Source organism: Lacerta agilis, chromosome 3 (genome assembly GCF_009819535.1).
Source record: "Lacerta agilis isolate rLacAgi1 chromosome 3, rLacAgi1.pri, whole genome shotgun sequence".
In the NCBI taxonomy this organism is placed as follows: domain Eukaryota; kingdom Metazoa; phylum Chordata; class Lepidosauria; order Squamata; family Lacertidae; genus Lacerta; species Lacerta agilis.
In genome coordinates this window covers 261,634-279,635 of record NC_046314.1, presented here as the reverse complement: position 1 = coordinate 279,635, position 18,002 = coordinate 261,634, and the positions used below count along the sequence as shown (strand labels likewise).

Here is an 18,002-nt window from a genome sequence, read left to right as displayed (position 1 = left end):
TCAATTACTTACAAATAACAGCTGTGACAAAATAATGCTGTCATCTTTTTTTCTGCTACCATGCACTGGATTGCCTACATTTCCAGAGCTCTCAAACAGCCACAACTTACGTAATGATGTTTTGGTTTCGGAACAACTCATCATAAGCATATTTTGAACAGGTGGCTCCAATGACTCCTTCATAGGCAGCACATGGAACCAGAAGAAATGTGGTGGCTCAACTACAGGAATGTTGCTACTGTCCCAATACATGTTAGGCTCTCAGTAATGTTGTTATGACTCACTTTATCTACCTTTACCTCTGTTTTTCATGAACACAAAAAACTAGTAATTCCTAGCCAAACGTTTCGCTCCTTGTGCTAAGGCACTGAAGTCCCAGTAGAAGTTGGCTCTTGGCTGCACTGGCTCTCATCAGGCTGCTTGCTCAGCTGGCTACTTACAGTGGTACCTCGACTTACGAGCAACTCGACTTCCGTATTTTTCGACCTCCGAATGTCCTCAAGTCACTGCCCCATTGCAAGTGTCAGCCAGAAAAATCAAATCTGCTCATTCTGCCTGTTAACATCTTGACAAAAACTGTGGCTGAACAACACAGATCCGGTTTTCCTCTGACTGCCCGGCGTTTCCACACACCTTCTCCTGTGAACTCTGTGCCCCTCCCTCACCTGCTATGCAGGTTCCTCTTTGTGGGTTTCTGAGAGAATGGGCTTCAATAACCATGGAAAGAAAAAACATTGCACTGAGGCGGGATTGGGGTGTGATTAACACATCAGTTAATAACAATGTATTAAGTTTCCAGCCTTCAGCAAAAAAAAAAGTGAGAAAGAGCTACTATTCTCAGTTATGATGTATGAGCAATTGGGGAAGGTGTTAGAAATCTGCTCTGCAAAAGGCAATCATGGTGTCCTCTAACACATTTATGAATCTGTCTCCTGAAAAGCAAAAAAACAGTCTGCAGGGGAGCTTCTCTAAAGAGATTTGGGCTCTCTTCAAATGTTTACAGGAATATGACATGCTCTTGGCAGCGGAACTTTGAGCAATGCTATGACCATGGATGGTAAGGACAAAATCAGCTCCAGTAAGCGAGGCAAGTAGGCATTCCTCCCCCCCCAATGAGAAGGAACTCCACTTTTCATGGCAGGCATTGCTTATTCAAGAAAAATACAGCCTTCTGAGGGCTGTATGTATAGACACACCAGCAGGCCCAAAATTAACAAATGAAATGCTGTAAACTCCGTAGTTGCCTAATGTAAGATTTATTTATTTTATTTTTTACAAAAATCTTTGAAAGAACAGTACACCCAAAATTACCAAAACACATTCAAGAATTATGGTGCTGAATTTTCAGATGTGGGAGAACATTGTTCAAATGCTTGAGACAGAGGAGCAAGTGAAGGGGAAATAAGTAGAGAGCAAGAACTGTTTTTACCTCTCGGTCTCCCATAATTCTGCAACATTCAGATGTTAAGTTAACTGTGATCACACCTAAGAATACCAGCTCCATCAGCCTTTCCCAAGCTCCCTCATCCCTTGCGCCCAAGTGAGCTGTTTTTATGATCTTTCCTTTTTACTATTGGAACCATCCTCCTAAAACTCAGTGCTTATACTGAATACTTTCTCATCTACCTTCTAGTTCCACTATTTTATGTGAAATTGTTTTATTAATGTGAACCCATTTGTTCTTTACTTTGATTTCAATGCAATCTATTACTAGCTATTTCTTTGAAACCAAAAGATTTGACTTTTCTATTTTTCTATGCAATTAAAATAAGAATTTTTCTGTGGCAGTCTGGAGTATATATGTTTAATTACAAAGAGTGTCTTGTACCCCGCCTTGTTCCACCTTGCAGATAATAATCAGGCTGACAAACAGGAACCTGCCACCATGAGAAGAATGGCACAATAATCTCATCAGTGTGACTTCAGCCTATGGGAATATCAGAATCCCATTTGGTTAGAGGATAATAAATAAATAAATATTTGTACCCTTCCTTTTTCCCTGAAAGGGACTCAAGACAGCTTACAGATAAAATAAGAATAGTTAAAAACATTGGGGGGGGGAACAATCTTTAAAAAACAAGGAAATATTAATAAAATTAAAACCATACATATATACTGTATATGCCTATGATCTACTTAAAACTTGCAATCACAACAAAAACAGTACGCCACCAGCAGTCACCAAAATCAGTCAGTTCCCCAAAGCTTGCTGGAACAAGAAGATCTTCAACTGCTGGCAGAAGAAACAAAATAGAAAATTCTTTCCAGTAGCACCTTAGAGACCAGCTGAGTTTGTTCTTGGTATAGAGTTGTCCAGTACAGAGAGTTCCTCCTTTATTATCTTGTGTTTGGAGTACAGAACGCCGATCAGATGTTTGAGCAGCTTCTTGGAGAGAGTGTGGCATAGTTTCTTTGCATATTCAGTAGGATAAGTGGATTGTGGAGGGTTCTTAATTCTAAGACCCTTGGGTATAATGTCCAGGTTCTTGCATTTACTTAGAAAGAAGATGTCTGTCTGTATCTGTGCCAGTTTCTTGGTGAGGCTGATGGACTGGCAGAAGGACAGCAAAGAGGGAGCCAATCTGGCTTCCCTAGGCAGGGAGTTCCAAAGTTGCCCGGGAGTAGCCACCACTGAGAAGGCCCTCTCCCACTTCCCATCCCCCCCAAGCATGCCTGTGAGGGTGGCAGGACCAAGAGAAGGGCCTGCCTAGAAGAGACCAGAGCCTGGGCAAGTTCTTATGGAGGAATATGGTCTTTCCGATGGCCTGGACCTAAGCCGTGTTGGGCTTCATAGGTGATGAGACACACTTCGCATTGTGCCAGGAAGCAGACACCGCCTGCTGTCTCTGGCTCTCCAGCCTGGCTGGAGTTCTGGGGAGCCCTTTCCAGAGGCAGCCCCACACAGGGCGCAATGCAGTGGTCCAAAGGGGATGCAACAGAGGCAGGTGTCGCTGCAGCCAAATCAGACATCTTCCCTTGTTTTCCTTAAGTTCTGCGTGTGGGGGGGCAAATTCTCCTCCCCTCCGGTTTGACATGTACATTGTGTCTCTGCTCATCTGAATGCAATCAATGAGTGAAGAAGAGTAAGCACCTTCCTGTCCCAAGATGGTGGAATTAGTTTTCGCTGAACTTTTCTTGCTCAATTGAAATTTAGTCCTTGGTGTCAAATTAAGACTCTCAAATAATTCCACACAGCAGTTACTTCAGTTGTTCATGGACATAGTCAAAATGGAAACAGATTGTACATTTGTGTCTACAGTTGTGGAACTGGGTTGCATCCAGCCTCCCTGCACCCTTTAGAAAGCCCATTCCCATTCTAAAGTGGGGTTTAATTTATCATAGCTAGAAAATCTCTCATAATAAACCAGCAAAGCAATAGCATGGGAAATGGAATTAAGGAGAATGTATGACTGGACTGACAGGGAATAGCATTTCAATATTTCCCCTCTATTTCACATGCTTATCCCACATCCAACTGTATAGAATCCTTCTGTTGTAAGCGTTCAAAGAATGTGCCATTCATAGTTAAAATGAAGTCAAAGAGCATGAGAGATTTTATGGCTTGATCCCAAAAGAATTGGTCCACATTGCAACAAGAAAAGTCTACAGAGCAGGATAAGGTCAAAGTAACTTAGGCTGGAATTCTTCTGTAAATCTCATTAATGTCTTGTTAAATCTACGGAGTACATCCACAAACATCACCATTTATAAAATTTGCTTAGCGTCTTTGGAAACACAAATGTAGCTGACATGACAATGGTATGAAAACCTGTAACATGCTCTGTTCTTACTAAAACCCTGATTAAATAATTAAAATGGCTAAAAATACAATTTAAAATATTATTATAAAATTGAGATTACAAGTAGGACTGCTGAGTATTATGCAACTTGAATTAGTATATAAAATCATAGAAATGTAAAGTTGGAAAGGACCCTGAGGATCATCTAGTCCAACCCCAGCAATGCAGGAATATGCAGCTGTCCTATACGGGGACTGAACCTGCAACCTTGGCATTAGCAGACCATGTTCTAACCAACAGAGCTATCCAGTGCAATATAATAACAACTTATTGGGTGGATGAGTACGATTCCTGTATCAAGATGGCTGCCTCAGGGCCACCCAATCAGCTCTGGAGAAAGGTCATCTCAGGGGGCTCCTCCCTCCCTCTCTCCATGGTCAGCTGAGAGCATCAGCCCCTGAAGGCCGTCTTGCATGGATGCACAAATGATGGAGCCCTGGATAGTGCAGCACATAGCAGGCTGCAGAGATGGTTGCCAGAGCAGAACATGGGTCTTTCAGGGATCTGCAAGCAAGCCACTCTATGCTCCCCTATTGCTGGGGGTGGGGAGGGGGGGGAGACTAAAGAGACAACCATGGTGGCACTTTCACATCAGAACTCCCCTTTACAGGAAGCGGAGGCCGCCGTGTGTCCAGTTGCACCCAGTGAGGTTTGTTTCTAAACAGGCCTACATAGGATTCTTGTGACATATGCCTGTCTTTCAGGAGTCCTTAAATGTTAACTTTGACATTTCCAGCAGCAACGCCTTTTGCAGACATAAGGCAATTTCATGAAGTAGTTTCAACTTTGCTTTGGGTTTCAGTGTGGCCATTTGTGCATGTCACACACATTCAATTGTATTCAACTTATAACTAATCAAATCAAATCAAATACCTTTATTAGCATCACAGTATAAAACATTTCAGGTCACTGGAATAATTAAAAGGACAGGGGTGAAGCTGTCAAGGGTTATAAGGTCACCCTGTGCTCATGTGCACTTAGATATTCTGCTTCGCCCTGTCTGTTCCCCAAAAGAATGGTTCATTGGGTAAAATTGTAACTTATAACTAATTGTGTTAATATTTAATAGTTTTGTTAATACGTTTATTTAATTAATTTGTGCACAACATTTTCATTTCATTCGTTCCAGTACATGTGTCAGGACAGCCCTTAGTAATATTAGGTAGTTATTAATTCAACAGTCTGCCCTTTCGTTTTCTAGGACAATGAAAGCAGCATTTAAGCCAGCTAGATCATCAAATGGTCATTTATTTCCATTAGGACTTCAGTTTGTTCTCTGTTTACTAGCACATGTGAAATTCTTTCCCTGGAATTTCCTGTTTTACTTTAGCTTCCTAATTTGTAAATTATGTTCTGCTTCAGCAATGTCAACAATTTAAGTTATTAGCATGTATTGAATTATTTTGATTAACTCTCCTAAGGTTACCGTACTTAAGATTTTGTCTTTCTCTCTGTGAAAAGGCTCTGGGTTGTTGCTCCCCCCCCCCCATCACAAATATTTGTAGTCTCTCAAAGTTTGCTTACTTTTGTTTGACCCTCTCTGTGCAAAAATAAATGAGGAAAAAATCTTAAACATTTAACCACCACGTTAGTATTCTATCATCTGCCTTTTCTTCCTGTAAATGGATTGTTTCCATAATTTCTGCTTAGAATAGTTTATGTAGTCTGACACTTCACATCCATACTGGCTGATAAATGTGAAAAAGTCAGCTTCTGGCATTTCCCCAATATCAGGGCATTACTTTGATTCTGAAAATGAATACATCTCTTGCCCCACTGCCATCTGAATAAATTCATGCTTTCATAGCAATACCGTTTTCGTTAGAGCCAAACTAGATGTTACATGGTAGATACGGCATGTGCAAGTTTCCTGATGTTTTCCATATTTATTTTCTTCTTAACAGCAAGCAGCTGCAGAAAGGTACAACTGGGAACAGTGTGTGTGGGAGCTGCTTAACCCTTCCCACCATGGCAATTTTCCTGCTGAAAAATGTCTCATTTGAGCTGTTTTTCTGCTCAAATTATCTTTTTAATCAACAACAATTTGCCACCCCTGGTCCCTAAACTGCGACAAGGCCTGCTGGAGGGGGGGTGGGGATGATCTATTTCCCCCATCCCACGGTTGGGGGTGTGCTTGGGGACACTTACAGGGTATTACAGCTGAGATGGACTGAGGGTGAAGAAATTGTGCAATGGATAGGAACATCTGGCAAGATGGATTGGCTGAGATTCGTGAGATTTGGTAGTATAATCTCTGGAAGATGTCATCATAGTGTCTCAGCCTCATGAAGCCATGACATATCCCTCCCACCCAATTCAGGGTCACGCCAAGTCACAGCTTGGCTGCCCCCTGGTGGCCAGGAAGGATTCTTATGCCATCTTGGATGGCCATGTTGTTGTTCAGTCGTTCAGTCGTGTCCGACTCTTCGTGACCCCATGGACCAGAGCACGCCAGGCAACCCTATCCTTCACTGCCTCTCGCAGTTTGGCCAAACTCATGCCAGTCGCTTCGAGAACACTGTCCAACCATCTCATCGTCTGTCATCCCCTTCTCCTTGTGCCCTCCATCTTTCCCAACATCAGGGTCTTTTCCAGGCAGTCTTCCCTTCTCATGAGGTGGCCAAAGTACTGGAGCCTCAACTTCAGGATCTGCCCTTCCAGTGAGTACTCAGGGCTGATTTCTTTAAGAATGGATAGGTTTGATCTTCTTGCAGTCCATGGGACTCTCAAGAGTCTCCTCCACCACCATAATTCAAAAGCATCAATTCTTCAGCGACCAGCCTTCTTTATGGTCCAGCTCTCACTTCCGTACATTACTACTGGAAAAACCATAACTTTAACTATACGGACCTTTGTCGGCAAGGTGATGTCTTTGCTTTTTAAGATGCTGTCTAGGTTTGTCATTGCTTTTCTCCCAAGAAGCAGGCGTCTTCTAATTTCGTGACTGCTGTCACCATCTGCAGTGATCATGGAACCCAAGAAAGTGAAATCTCTCACTGCCTCCATTTCTTCCCCTTCTATTTGCCAGGAGGTGATGGGACCAGTGGCCATGATCTTAGTTTTTTTGATGTTGAGCTTCAGACCATATTTTGCGCTCTCCTCTTTCACCCTCATTAAAAGGTTATTTAATTCCTCCTCACTTTCTGCCATCAAGGTTGTATCATCAGCGTATCTGAGGTTGGATGGCCATGCAAGGCTGCTAATAACAAGTAGAGAGGCGGCCAACGTGCTGGGCTTGCAAGTCAGAAGTGGGCCTGGACTCTGAGCTGATATACATCTTAGAAGGAAAGATACCATGCAAAATGTGTAGGCAAATTCCAAGTTATCTCTTTGAGACAGTGAGCTAGCTTCACTACTCCTGTCTCTCAGTGTTTTCAGAGCTGTGATTGATGCATGAATTGTTTGGACACCGTGGGGTCCTAATGAATTAATGCTTATAATTTTTTTCAGCTTCCATCTCATTTTGTAGTCCTTGAATCTTCATAGTTCTAAACACCTCATTTCCCCAAACTTTCCACTGCTTTTCATTTCTTCCTAGCAACCAGAATGTGTATTTACTGTGGTGGGTTAATCTGAGATCAGATTATATTTTAGAAATTATTTCCTGCAAATACTATGCACAACACTTGTAGGTGGATGCTAAAGAACCTCTCCCCGCGCACGCCCTGCCCAATGAGTGGAAGGCTAACCAGAAGCTGATTCTGGGCTACTGCTGGACTTGGCCCCCAGTCAAGTGCTCAAACATCACCCAGGCAGAAGGCAGTCTGGCTTCAGCTGCATACTTGGGGTGTGTGTGTGTGTGTGTGTGTGTGTGTGTGTGTGACAAAGCAGCATGGACCAGCAAAGCAAATAAGAAAGGGAGGTGGGTGGTTTTCAGCCTCTCTCTGTATTTGCGTTCAAAATTGGGGCTGGGAATTTCCTTTTATAAGTCCCTGGGGAGCTGCTGTCAGTTAGTGTCGTCCATTTTGAACTACATGGACCAATGGTGTGCCTCTATATTTCTAAAAATAGCATAACCCTAATAAACTACTGAATAAAGTTGTGACATGTAACTCCATGAATGGAGACTGTCTCATCCCTGCTGATCACAACGTTGTCTGCACTGTGTCTCTCTTGTAGGAGAACAGAGCAGGAGAGAGAAAACTGAACAAACTGTCCACATGTACAGCTCTCCCTGCCTGAAAAAAATAGGACTTAACTCATATTTTGATCCATTTTAGTCTGGTTTATCCTCCCATTCTGTTAGCTCAGAGAACAATCTAATTGCTCTATCATTTTATTTATCTATCATTTTACCCTTATGATTCTGCTAATTTTCACAACGCTGATCATCCATCCTTCTGTTACCTTTGGTTTTAGTTAGGCTATTGTCTATGCAGCCTTAACTACTATCTGTATTCTGATCATAGGAGCAAATTCCTATAAAATATTTGAGACGGCTGCCCCTCACCCCCCACCCTGCCAGTTAATGGGCATTGCTATTCAAATGGTGTGCATGCACCGTGTTATGTGATCGACTCTGCAGGTTGGCACCCCTGATTCTGATAAGACTCAATTCATATTTTTACAACTGTCATTACCAGTGATCTTCAATCTTGCATCACCAACTGGCCCTGGCATCTCAGAATGGAGGCATTATAATTATTTTAAGCATAATAAATACCACTCTTTTCATTATTGTTGCTCTCACTGTAATGCTAGAAAACTGTCACTCTTTTCTGTCATTGATCTATGTCTTAATTAACATCTACTACTTGTTTTGCACAATTTTGCTTTGCTACTGGTTTCAGTAATGAGGTAAAGGGATGGGGGTGTTAATGGAGGGCTAGTATCTTTGGAATCTCAACTAAAACATCCATGACAGATGGCCATCCAACCTCTGTATATCAACTTCCAATGAAAGCAAATCCACCACCTCCGGAAGGAAACCGTTCCACTGTCAAACAGCTCTTACTGTCAGAAAGTTCTTCCTGAGATTTAGACAGAATCTCCTCTCTTGAAACTTGAAGCCACTGTTTTGGGTCCTACCCTCCAGAACAGGAGAAAACAAGCATGTTCCCTCCTCCATGTGACAAGCCCTTCAGATATTTGAAGATGGCTATCATATCTCCTCTCAGCCTCCTCTTTTCCAGGCTAAACATACCCAACTCCCTCAACTGTCCCTCATACGGCTTGGTTTCCAGACCCTTGATCATTTTGGTACCCAGAACTGGACCAAGGGAGAATAGAGTGGGACTATGACTTCCTCTGAGCTGGATTATACAATTGACTCTTGTTAAGCTTGTAGTCCTCTAAGTCCCCTAGATCCTTGTCACATGTACTGCTGCCAAGGGAGGTGTCCTCCATACAGTCGTACCTCATGTTGCGTTCGCTGCGGGTTGCAAACGGCGCGGGGTACGAACGCGGCAAACCCGGAAGTGTTTACTTCTGGGTTTTGCCGCACGTGCAGAAGTGTTCTGCGCAGGTCGCGCATGTGCAGAAGCACGATATCGCGCTTCCACGCATGTGCGATATCGCCGCTCAGGTTGCAGACTTTTTGGGGTGCGAACGGCACCCTGGAACGGATTGTGTCCGCAACCAGAGGTACCACTGTACTATATTTGTGCATCTGGTTCTTCCTGCCCTAAGTGTAGACCTTTACATTTGTCCCTTTTGCTAGTTCTGGCACAAGGTTTCTTAGGGGCAATGGCGTAGGAAGGTGGTAGTGATGGGGGCGGGGTGCCCCATGTCCTGCCCTGGAGGGGGCGACACTCGGCGCGCCCTCCGCCCCGCCCGCAGCTTTTCGGTCCTGGAAGCTAAAAGCAATGCTACCAAAGCAGGCGGCTCAGAGGCAGCCTTACTGTCCTTTAAGGAGCCGCCTGCTTTGCCAGGCTTTGTTAGCATCGCTTTTAGCTTCCAGGACAGTAAGGCTGCCTCTGAGAAGCTGCTTCAAGGAGCAGCCTTCTTTGCTAGCATCGCTTTTAGCTTCCAGTCCTGCTAGCAACGCCCGGCAAGGCAGGCGGCTCCTTGAAGCGACTTCTCAGCGTTCCGGAGTACTCGGCTGCTGGCCGAAAGCAGGTAGAGGAGAGGACTAGTGATTTCAGCTCTCCTTGAAGTCTGCCGGAGAAGCGCTGCGGAGCACGTGGCCGAAGAGCCGGTGGGAGGCAAGCCGAGGAGCAAGGCCGCCCCACCCTGTGGCCCGTCCGCCGCATAGACGCCGCGGAGGAAGCCATGCGCCCCGGGTGGCAAAGCGGCTTCCTCCACTGGTGCTTAGGGGGAAGCTAACACCACAGGTTGCTAATTGGGAAAAGAGAGTATACCGTATATACTCGAGTATAAGCTGACCCGAATATAATCCAAGGCACCTAATTTTATCACAAAAACTGGGAAAACTTATTGACTCGAGTATAAGCTGGTTCACCACAACACAAACCGGCAGAGGAAGAAAGAGCAGCCCGAAAGCAGCCCTTTCTTGCCGCTCACCCCTCCGCTGCCGCCCACCTCACTCGAGTATAAGCTGAGGGGGGCTTTTTCAGCACAAAAAATGTGCTGAAAAAGTCGGTTTATACTCAAGTATATATGGTATATACTTAAAATAGATGAAAAATCCTCACTTGGAATGAGTTCAAAAGGCAAGAGGATGGGCACCACCCATGCTTTCAATACTTCCAGGTAAGGAATATTCATATAAAACAAATCAAATCTAGCAAACATTAGACTTAAAAGTAATCTATTCATGAAAAGTATGCTTTGTTAATATTTTAAATAAATATAATCAATGTCTTTTGACACCATGGAGCCAAGCAAACATATCTCTTTGAGGTCAAGGAATTCACACTACTGCCCACCTATCTTCTGTAGCAGATGCCAGACGGTCTGAAGTGCCACTGCTTTTTTGCCTTTTTTATTTTTTTGCCTTTTTTTGCAAACACCTGGTAGGATTATCAAGTCAACTCAAGTGACACCTCAAGGTCAACGCAGGTCAATGATGATGGGAGCTGGAAGGCCACACTGGCTACCCCCACTCTAGATTTTATAGGATTTGCTACATGCAGAACCGGTTGACCCTTACAGAAAGAGCATTTTCCTCAGCATGCAAATAGCTCTGCTTCTCTCAGCAGCGTAGCAAGCCACTGGGGTGCCTGGGGTGGGAAAGCTAGAGGGTGGGTTGTGCTGCTGGGGGGTGCCATGTGCGTGTGCCAGCCCAGCACGGCCTGCAAAAGCAGTGTGGGGCTAGGGGACAAGCCACCACGTTGCTCCCAGGCGCCCTCAGACTGGAGGGTGGCCGAGGGGGAGGTGGCAGGTGGATGCCAACCCCATGCTACTTTTTTGGGCAGTGCGGGGCCTGTGTCACTCCCAGGTGCCCTCCTGCTTGCAGCTTGGGCGCACCACAGGCCAAGCACTGCTCTCAGGGCTAGTGCATGCCAGTCGTGTTGTTCCTGGCTGCCCTCTGGTGGCTGGGGGGGGGGGGAATGCAGCAGCTCAGTGCTCTGAGAAGCCAGCCCCGGGCCATGCTGCTTTTGGGAACAGTGCACTGGGCTCTGGGGAACCTGGTCTTGTGTGTCACCTTGGGCTCCAGCGTGCTGCCACCAAAGGTAAGTGCCACTGGGGGCACCCCACACCCCCTAGCTACACCACTGGCTTCTCTTTTGTTCATTTTATCTCTCTTCGTTTTTCAACAGTCAGCTTCTCTAGCAACAGTTCACTGCATCTTTTTACATACTGTGCCTTCATATTTCTATGCACAGATCATCCTATCTTATTTTTACTTGCACTTCCACAGGCCCTAATACAGTGAGAAAACACTGAATTGTGGGTTTGCTGTCCTTCTGTGTAGTGATTCCAGACCCTCATTCCTACTTTGTGCCCACATCTGCATGAGGCTGTTTCAGAGTGGGCGTGAGGAATGGGGTCTGACCAGTAGGCTAGATTGTTAACCCTCCCCAACCCTTGTGGGCCATGTTTGACAGGTGGGTGGAGCTGCCCACTTGTCAGTCATCTAATGTCACAATGTCACATGACCTTTTTTGCCCACAAGGATCTTCCATAGTACAGTACTTGGCAAAGCACTTTGCAAGACAGAGCTTTGAAACCCAGCCAGATAAATAAATAAATAATAAATTGTTGTTGTTCTTGTTGTTGCTGCTGTTACCTGATAACCAGCAGAATATTGGAAATTCCTTTTCAAAGTGCTATCTTGCTTTGTAAGTTGAATAAAATTCCTGATCTGCCCCCACCATTTCTCTCGGTGAGTCTGCCATGTGTATCTCCTTCAAATGTCAAAATTGGTGCCTTAGAAGCCTACCTGGGAGACATGACTGATGTGACCATCTGGCTCTGGATCTTGTTTGTCAGAAAGAGTGAGGGGTCACTCCTCCCAGGAGAGAGGAAAGAGACTTTAAAAAGCTGAGCTGCCCTGGCAGTGTTGTTCCCCCCCCCCCACCATCAGGGATCCAGATCGGACTTTCTATGAAGCTGACCATCTTCGCTGCTGGCTTATAAGCCAAACAGCTCTATTATAGTGAATAGGCTAGCATTAGTCCAGTTTTAGAGCCACGGGGCTCTGGTTTATTGTGTGGCCTGTTTTGATCTCCTGCCTGCTTTCCCCCTAGCTTTTATTTTTAATGAAGTTTCCTAATTTGACCACTGAAGTGTGTGTGCTACAAACCTCAGGGTTTGTTATATACCAGTACTTGGCTAGGAAAGAGGCAGAGTCAGTGTTGGTTCCTAAATGTCCTTTTATTATTAACAACAGAATTAGAACTCAAAAACAACCCATGCTGCGTGTGAGCCTGCCCGAGCCAGACGTGACTATCCCGCGCCAAAACTGTGTTCTCTAAAGATGAGTCCTTAGTTAGCTTGTTTCTGATAGGAGTGTTCGCCCTCCTGGCTCTTCTGTAATAGGCTAGGTCACACCAGGTGGCGGACCCTGTAAGGTGGTTGAACAGCTCCTATTGGTCTACATACATAACAGGGTTCTAGAATCCCCAGCCCCACCCCACCCCCTGTGCCTAGATGACTGGAGTCCATGCTACTGAAAGTTTAGGCTCAGAGTTGTAAGAGTCCAACACGTTCTTCTGAGATCTGGGAGAGACTTGGGGATTTTTGGCCGCCTTTAAACGTTGGCTGACTTGCAAGGGAACTGCTTGGGAAACACAGAGTGTCTTGGTCTCAAGAGTTCCTGGAGTTTAAGAAGTTTAGGGGGTTCTGCCAGGGAAACAAGGAAGCAGCTTGGATATTGGCCTAAGACAAGGCAGCTAAAAGCTGGTCCTACTTTCTCCAACAATTTGTGTGCAGGTTGCACTGAGGAGTGCTGGGTGCACTGGCTTGGAACCTTTCGAAAAATGACTGTTTTCCTCCCAGGTCCCCTCTCATCCGGGCAGCAGGAGTTAAGTGGGAGGGTGGTGGCAGCCACTACCTGAGAGTAAGAGCCACTGAGAACAGAGAAGGCTTGTGGTGTTGCAGCCGGATAAGGAGAGGGGTGGAAGAAGCATTCTTGGGCATCCCTCCGTCATAGCAGGCACCTGAAAAACCAGGATTTTATTGGCCCCACACCTTACATCTTATGGGTAGGTGAGCATGGCCTGGCCTAAATGGTTTCCCCACGCTTGCTTTGGGGATGGACAGGCAAGTTGCTGCCATTTGTCTAGCACGGAGGACAACTTCAATCAGCCAAGTAGGACTCAAAATATACCTAACATGATATTCTATGGAAAAAAACCATTTCCTGCAGTTGTTGGAGAAGGTAAACAGTATAAACAGTCTGAAACTGTGCCAAAGTTTCATAATGAAAATATCTAATATGCTGAATGTTATGGAATGGAATGGAATGGAATGCTATGTTATGAGATCTCTGGGTACAAAGCAGTATACAAATTTAATAAATAATAGTAATAATAATAAAGGAAAGGGTGTTCTGTTTCCCTAAGCTAAAAAGGTTCCCCTTCTGTACGTTATGTGATGTCTTCCTCCATTGTGAATCCAAAGTATTCTGCTGTTGTGAAAAAGGAGCATACTTCAATCACCTTTAAATCACCTTTAAATCCCACTGATCTCAACAGGAGAAAGTTACACATGTTCTCCTCTCCCACCGCAATCAATGGTGCTCAGAAGTGCGTAGCTTTTGAGAGAATTGTGTCCTCATTTAGTTCTCAAGGAAGGAAAAAGACAGTTTGCTTCATTCAAAGGAAGTAAAATATCTAATTTCCAAGAATTTCTCTGGGATGCATAGTACAATGTGTAACAATACGGAACTATCTGTACAGATTTTGAGCTTGGCAAAGATTATTTTCAGGTGTTTTTAATGAAATCTGCAACGTTAACCAAAACATTCAAGAAATACTAACATTGCCAGTGCTTCCAACTTGTTTGTGATAACAGTTTTAGTTTCTCAGTGTCTAAATATGAATTGGTGATATTTTATATTTTCATCAGCTGGGGTGTTTTCCAACCAGAAATGCTGATATGATTTGCAAAATGCAGAGAAGCAGATTTCAAAAGATGTCGAAATATCAGTAATACAAAGGCATCCTTGAAAAGAAATACCGACAGTGGGGTTGTCACAGTCAAATAGAGGGTAAGATATGATTGGAACTTATAAAGAACAATCAGTTGCTTACTCTACGTGTAAATCTTTGCACAATCATTTGTGCAGACACACTTATGAGTTCTCTCCCTATGCAGAGCCACATCTGGGAAACTTCTCAAACCATACTAGAGATTTGGTGCGTACCTCAATGCCACCCTCTCTGTCTAGGGGCTTAGGTCCTGTCTTCCCGCTCAGCTCAAATCTTCACCCCACACAGCAGCTCTCTAGAAGGACCATGCGGAAGACACTAGATACTAAGTACCATAGTACTAAAATATGGATGGTCATCTGGATGTGGTGGGACTAAAAATCACTATTTTGAAGTAGAATAGAGTAAGTAGTGTTTCTATAGCCCAGAAAGAATATATTTCAATGGACAGAAATACAATAATGTAGCATAGTAAGAAGCCTAACTTAACTAGAAAATATGTGGAAAAAATATACTGTATTACTATTCTTTAATATATGTATGTTTCTTAATTTTTGAGAAGAATTCACATCAGAATGAAATCAGGTCAAAAGCCATCAACAATCCTTCTCAAAAAAAGCTCAACAACTCTGGGCCATCTCCCCCCATTTTCTTAATTTTGTTATACACGGAAAAATACGGTAAGTCAGAAGTGCCACAATGTAATTTCCCATACCATCTCTAACCATCCACTATTATAGGCAGTCAATAATTCAAAAAGAAAGTCAGTGCCGTTGAACATTAAAACTCTACAGTTGCACCAAGAACCATTTTTAGACATTATTACCAGAAGAATGACCCATTAAACTCAAGCACTGCTGGACCTATGACTCACATGGAAAAATACAAAAGGAAAATTTAATTTAATTAGGCCTCATTTTCTTATACTCCATAGTAAGACAAAACATTTCCATTTATTTTGGTCACCTCTGAGGATTCCAGATGAACTTATGATGAAAGTGGCTACACAGCTGCTAAGTTCACTGTTATAAGATGCTGAGAAATGCAACCTATTATTCAGGAAGTGCTGCTAGTAAAGATTTTACATTTAAAGAAAATAATTACAACATTCTGAACAAATTAGATGGCTTGGAAGTATGCTTGCCTATCAAATCAAATAATTTTTGTTCACTGCTTGAGAAGCTAGGGTATTAAGTCTATTTCCCAATATTAAAATTCAATATTCTTCAGTTGTAAAGTACTGTTGATTCAAAAATGATGTAATTCTAATTAAAAACCACTGTTCATTTCAAATCTAATTAAAACAATGTAACTGGAGAATATTCAAATATGTGTAGATGTTCACTGTATAATTCATTTTGACAGTTTTCCAGTATCACATGGATGTACATTTCAATAACAACAGCTGAATAAATGCAAGAGCTCTCACACAGTAGTGCCCAAATCACATTTAATGAGGATTTACTTTGATATTTACTTTGATGTAAAGATACTGAGGAACAGGCTTTCTAATGGAGTTATAAAACAGTGCCACTGTGAGGAGGTGACATGAGGCATGATTTAGAATTTGAGCTAAGCGTGTACCAAACAACTTGCCTCCAATTGCTGTAGTCTACAGGAACATGTCATATGATCCCTTTCTTTCCTGCTTAAATCTGAAATGTCAAATGCAATTATAGGCAATAGTTGGATCTAGAATTTCAAGAGTGGAATTCTGCTCACAAAGCTGGATGCTCTTGGATCTCTGCTGCCCCGCTGCCACTGAAAATTTGCAAGGGTTTGGGAGCCCTTTAGAGCAGTGTAGGTTATTCCATTTCAGTCCACTTGGAACAAGCCCATTCCACTAACAGATTACCCCTTCTGTTCACAGAAGGCTCCTTCTTTTCATGGAAGGACATGTTTTGTATTGCTAGTATTGCATTGTTGAAATGTTTTGTTATTATTTTGTATTGTTTTGTTGTTTATATCTAAATCTAGGGGCAGTTGTTTGATCCCTAGGATAAAATTGTGAGAATTCTTATGTGATTAGAAAAAGTGGTACTCACACGAGCTCCTTTTTCTGGGAAACATTCACAACCCCCACTGCAGTCTCTTCCCGCACAAGGTCCTGTATAAGACTTTTCTCCCTGAAAAGTAAAGCAGACATTCAGATGACAGTTAAATAGCCTGGCAACAACAAGGAAAAAATACTAGTATGGCAAAACTAAAGGGAATCATAGAATCGTAGAGCTGGATGGGACCCCAAGGGTCATCCAGTCCAACCTCCTGCAATGTAGGAATCTCAACTAAAGCATCCATGACAGATGGCCATCCAACCTCTGCTAAAAACCTCCAAGGAAGGAAAGTCCACCACACTCCCTCCTTGGCAGCAAATTCCACTGTCGGACAGCTATTACTTCCCTAGAAGAACATTTCAAGTGGTTATTTATGATTGGGGACTCATTAACCAATCTTAAATTGAATACCATTTACTACCTGGATGCATAGTAAATAAAAAATGACACTGAAACAAAAATGTTTTAAAGTATAAAAAAAATAAAAAATCAATGCTAAGTATAAAGCTGAAGTTTGTCAACAAAAAGGAGAGAAGACATTTGGAAGCTGCAGCAGTCTCTGTTGCTGAATGAGAAATGGTTAAATATTCTAAAAGAAAAGACATCACTGAAAATTTAATCAGCCATACAAGCAGTAAAGTTGTGTACGCTGTATCCATGCTGGATACACTGGTATGAGCTACATGTGTGTATGGAAAGAAGAGCAAGATCAAATATTTCTGCAGATGAGAACAGAGCTTACCATTTATGTACAAACAACTCAAAGAATGTGAAACTGCAAGTGAAGCCGGAATGCTTTTCTTAGTGAAAAATGGGAGCTCATCTTATTCATCAAAATATTTTTCTTGGAATGCAAGCTTTGAAACCATGCATTGCAAAGCAAAGAACAATACAGCCTTCCTCTTCCATGTTCACATAGACCTGTTGCTCCAATGTATTATTTCTTACCTGATATACTAGGGTTCCCAGTAAACTACAGGCAATTCTCTTAAAGCTAGTTGCAAAGATTTTAAGGGTTTTTTTTCAAACTAATTTTGTCAAAACAAAACATAGGCCAGTATCAATAATACAATACATACAGAGATGTACCATGTCTATATTTAACTGTTCTCTGCTTACATATCTATGATTGTCCCATCTGCTTAACTCAGGAAAGTCCTAAGAAGAATTACATCATTAGTTTCACACAACAGGAAACGAGGAAGTCTGGGCACTCTTCCCTACATGGTGCTATGAGACAGGTCTATTTATAAACTACTTTGCATCTGACTATTGCAGTTCGCCCACCTGCACAATTCGGCTATTCTTTTGAGTTTTCAGTTTTCACATATCAGTTGCAATTCATTTGCTCTTATTATGTACACATATGTACATACATACATACATCATAATGTGCAGCTCAGATACTGTTTTTGGATAATGCAGAAATTTTCTGCAGTACTTTACTTCAAAAGCTGCATAAACATTGTCTCAGAACTGCAGTGGGTCTTGCGGTTTACTTTGCAAACAAAACGTTCTTATCAAAGTACAAGCTAACATACTGAGATTATAAACATCCAAATAGTCAACTTCCTTTAGCAGACTCAAACAATATCATCTTGTTGGTTCACATCCTCTCTCATTACGTTCCAAGCCGAACTGCTTAACAGATT

At 42.9% G+C, this 18,002-nt stretch overlaps 1 protein-coding gene across 1 annotated transcript in view; it reads right to left on the bottom strand.

Annotated features, from left to right (window-relative positions):
- COL4A2 (collagen type IV alpha 2 chain) overlaps positions 1-18,002 on the bottom strand; it is a 154,965-nt gene that overhangs the window by 107,431 nt on the left and 29,532 nt on the right. Inside the window, exon 4 of the mRNA XM_033145548.1 lies at positions 16,342-16,422. Within this exon, the coding sequence (XP_033001439.1) occupies positions 16,342-16,422 (81 nt within the window). The remainder of the gene's footprint in view (positions 1-16,341; positions 16,423-18,002) is intronic.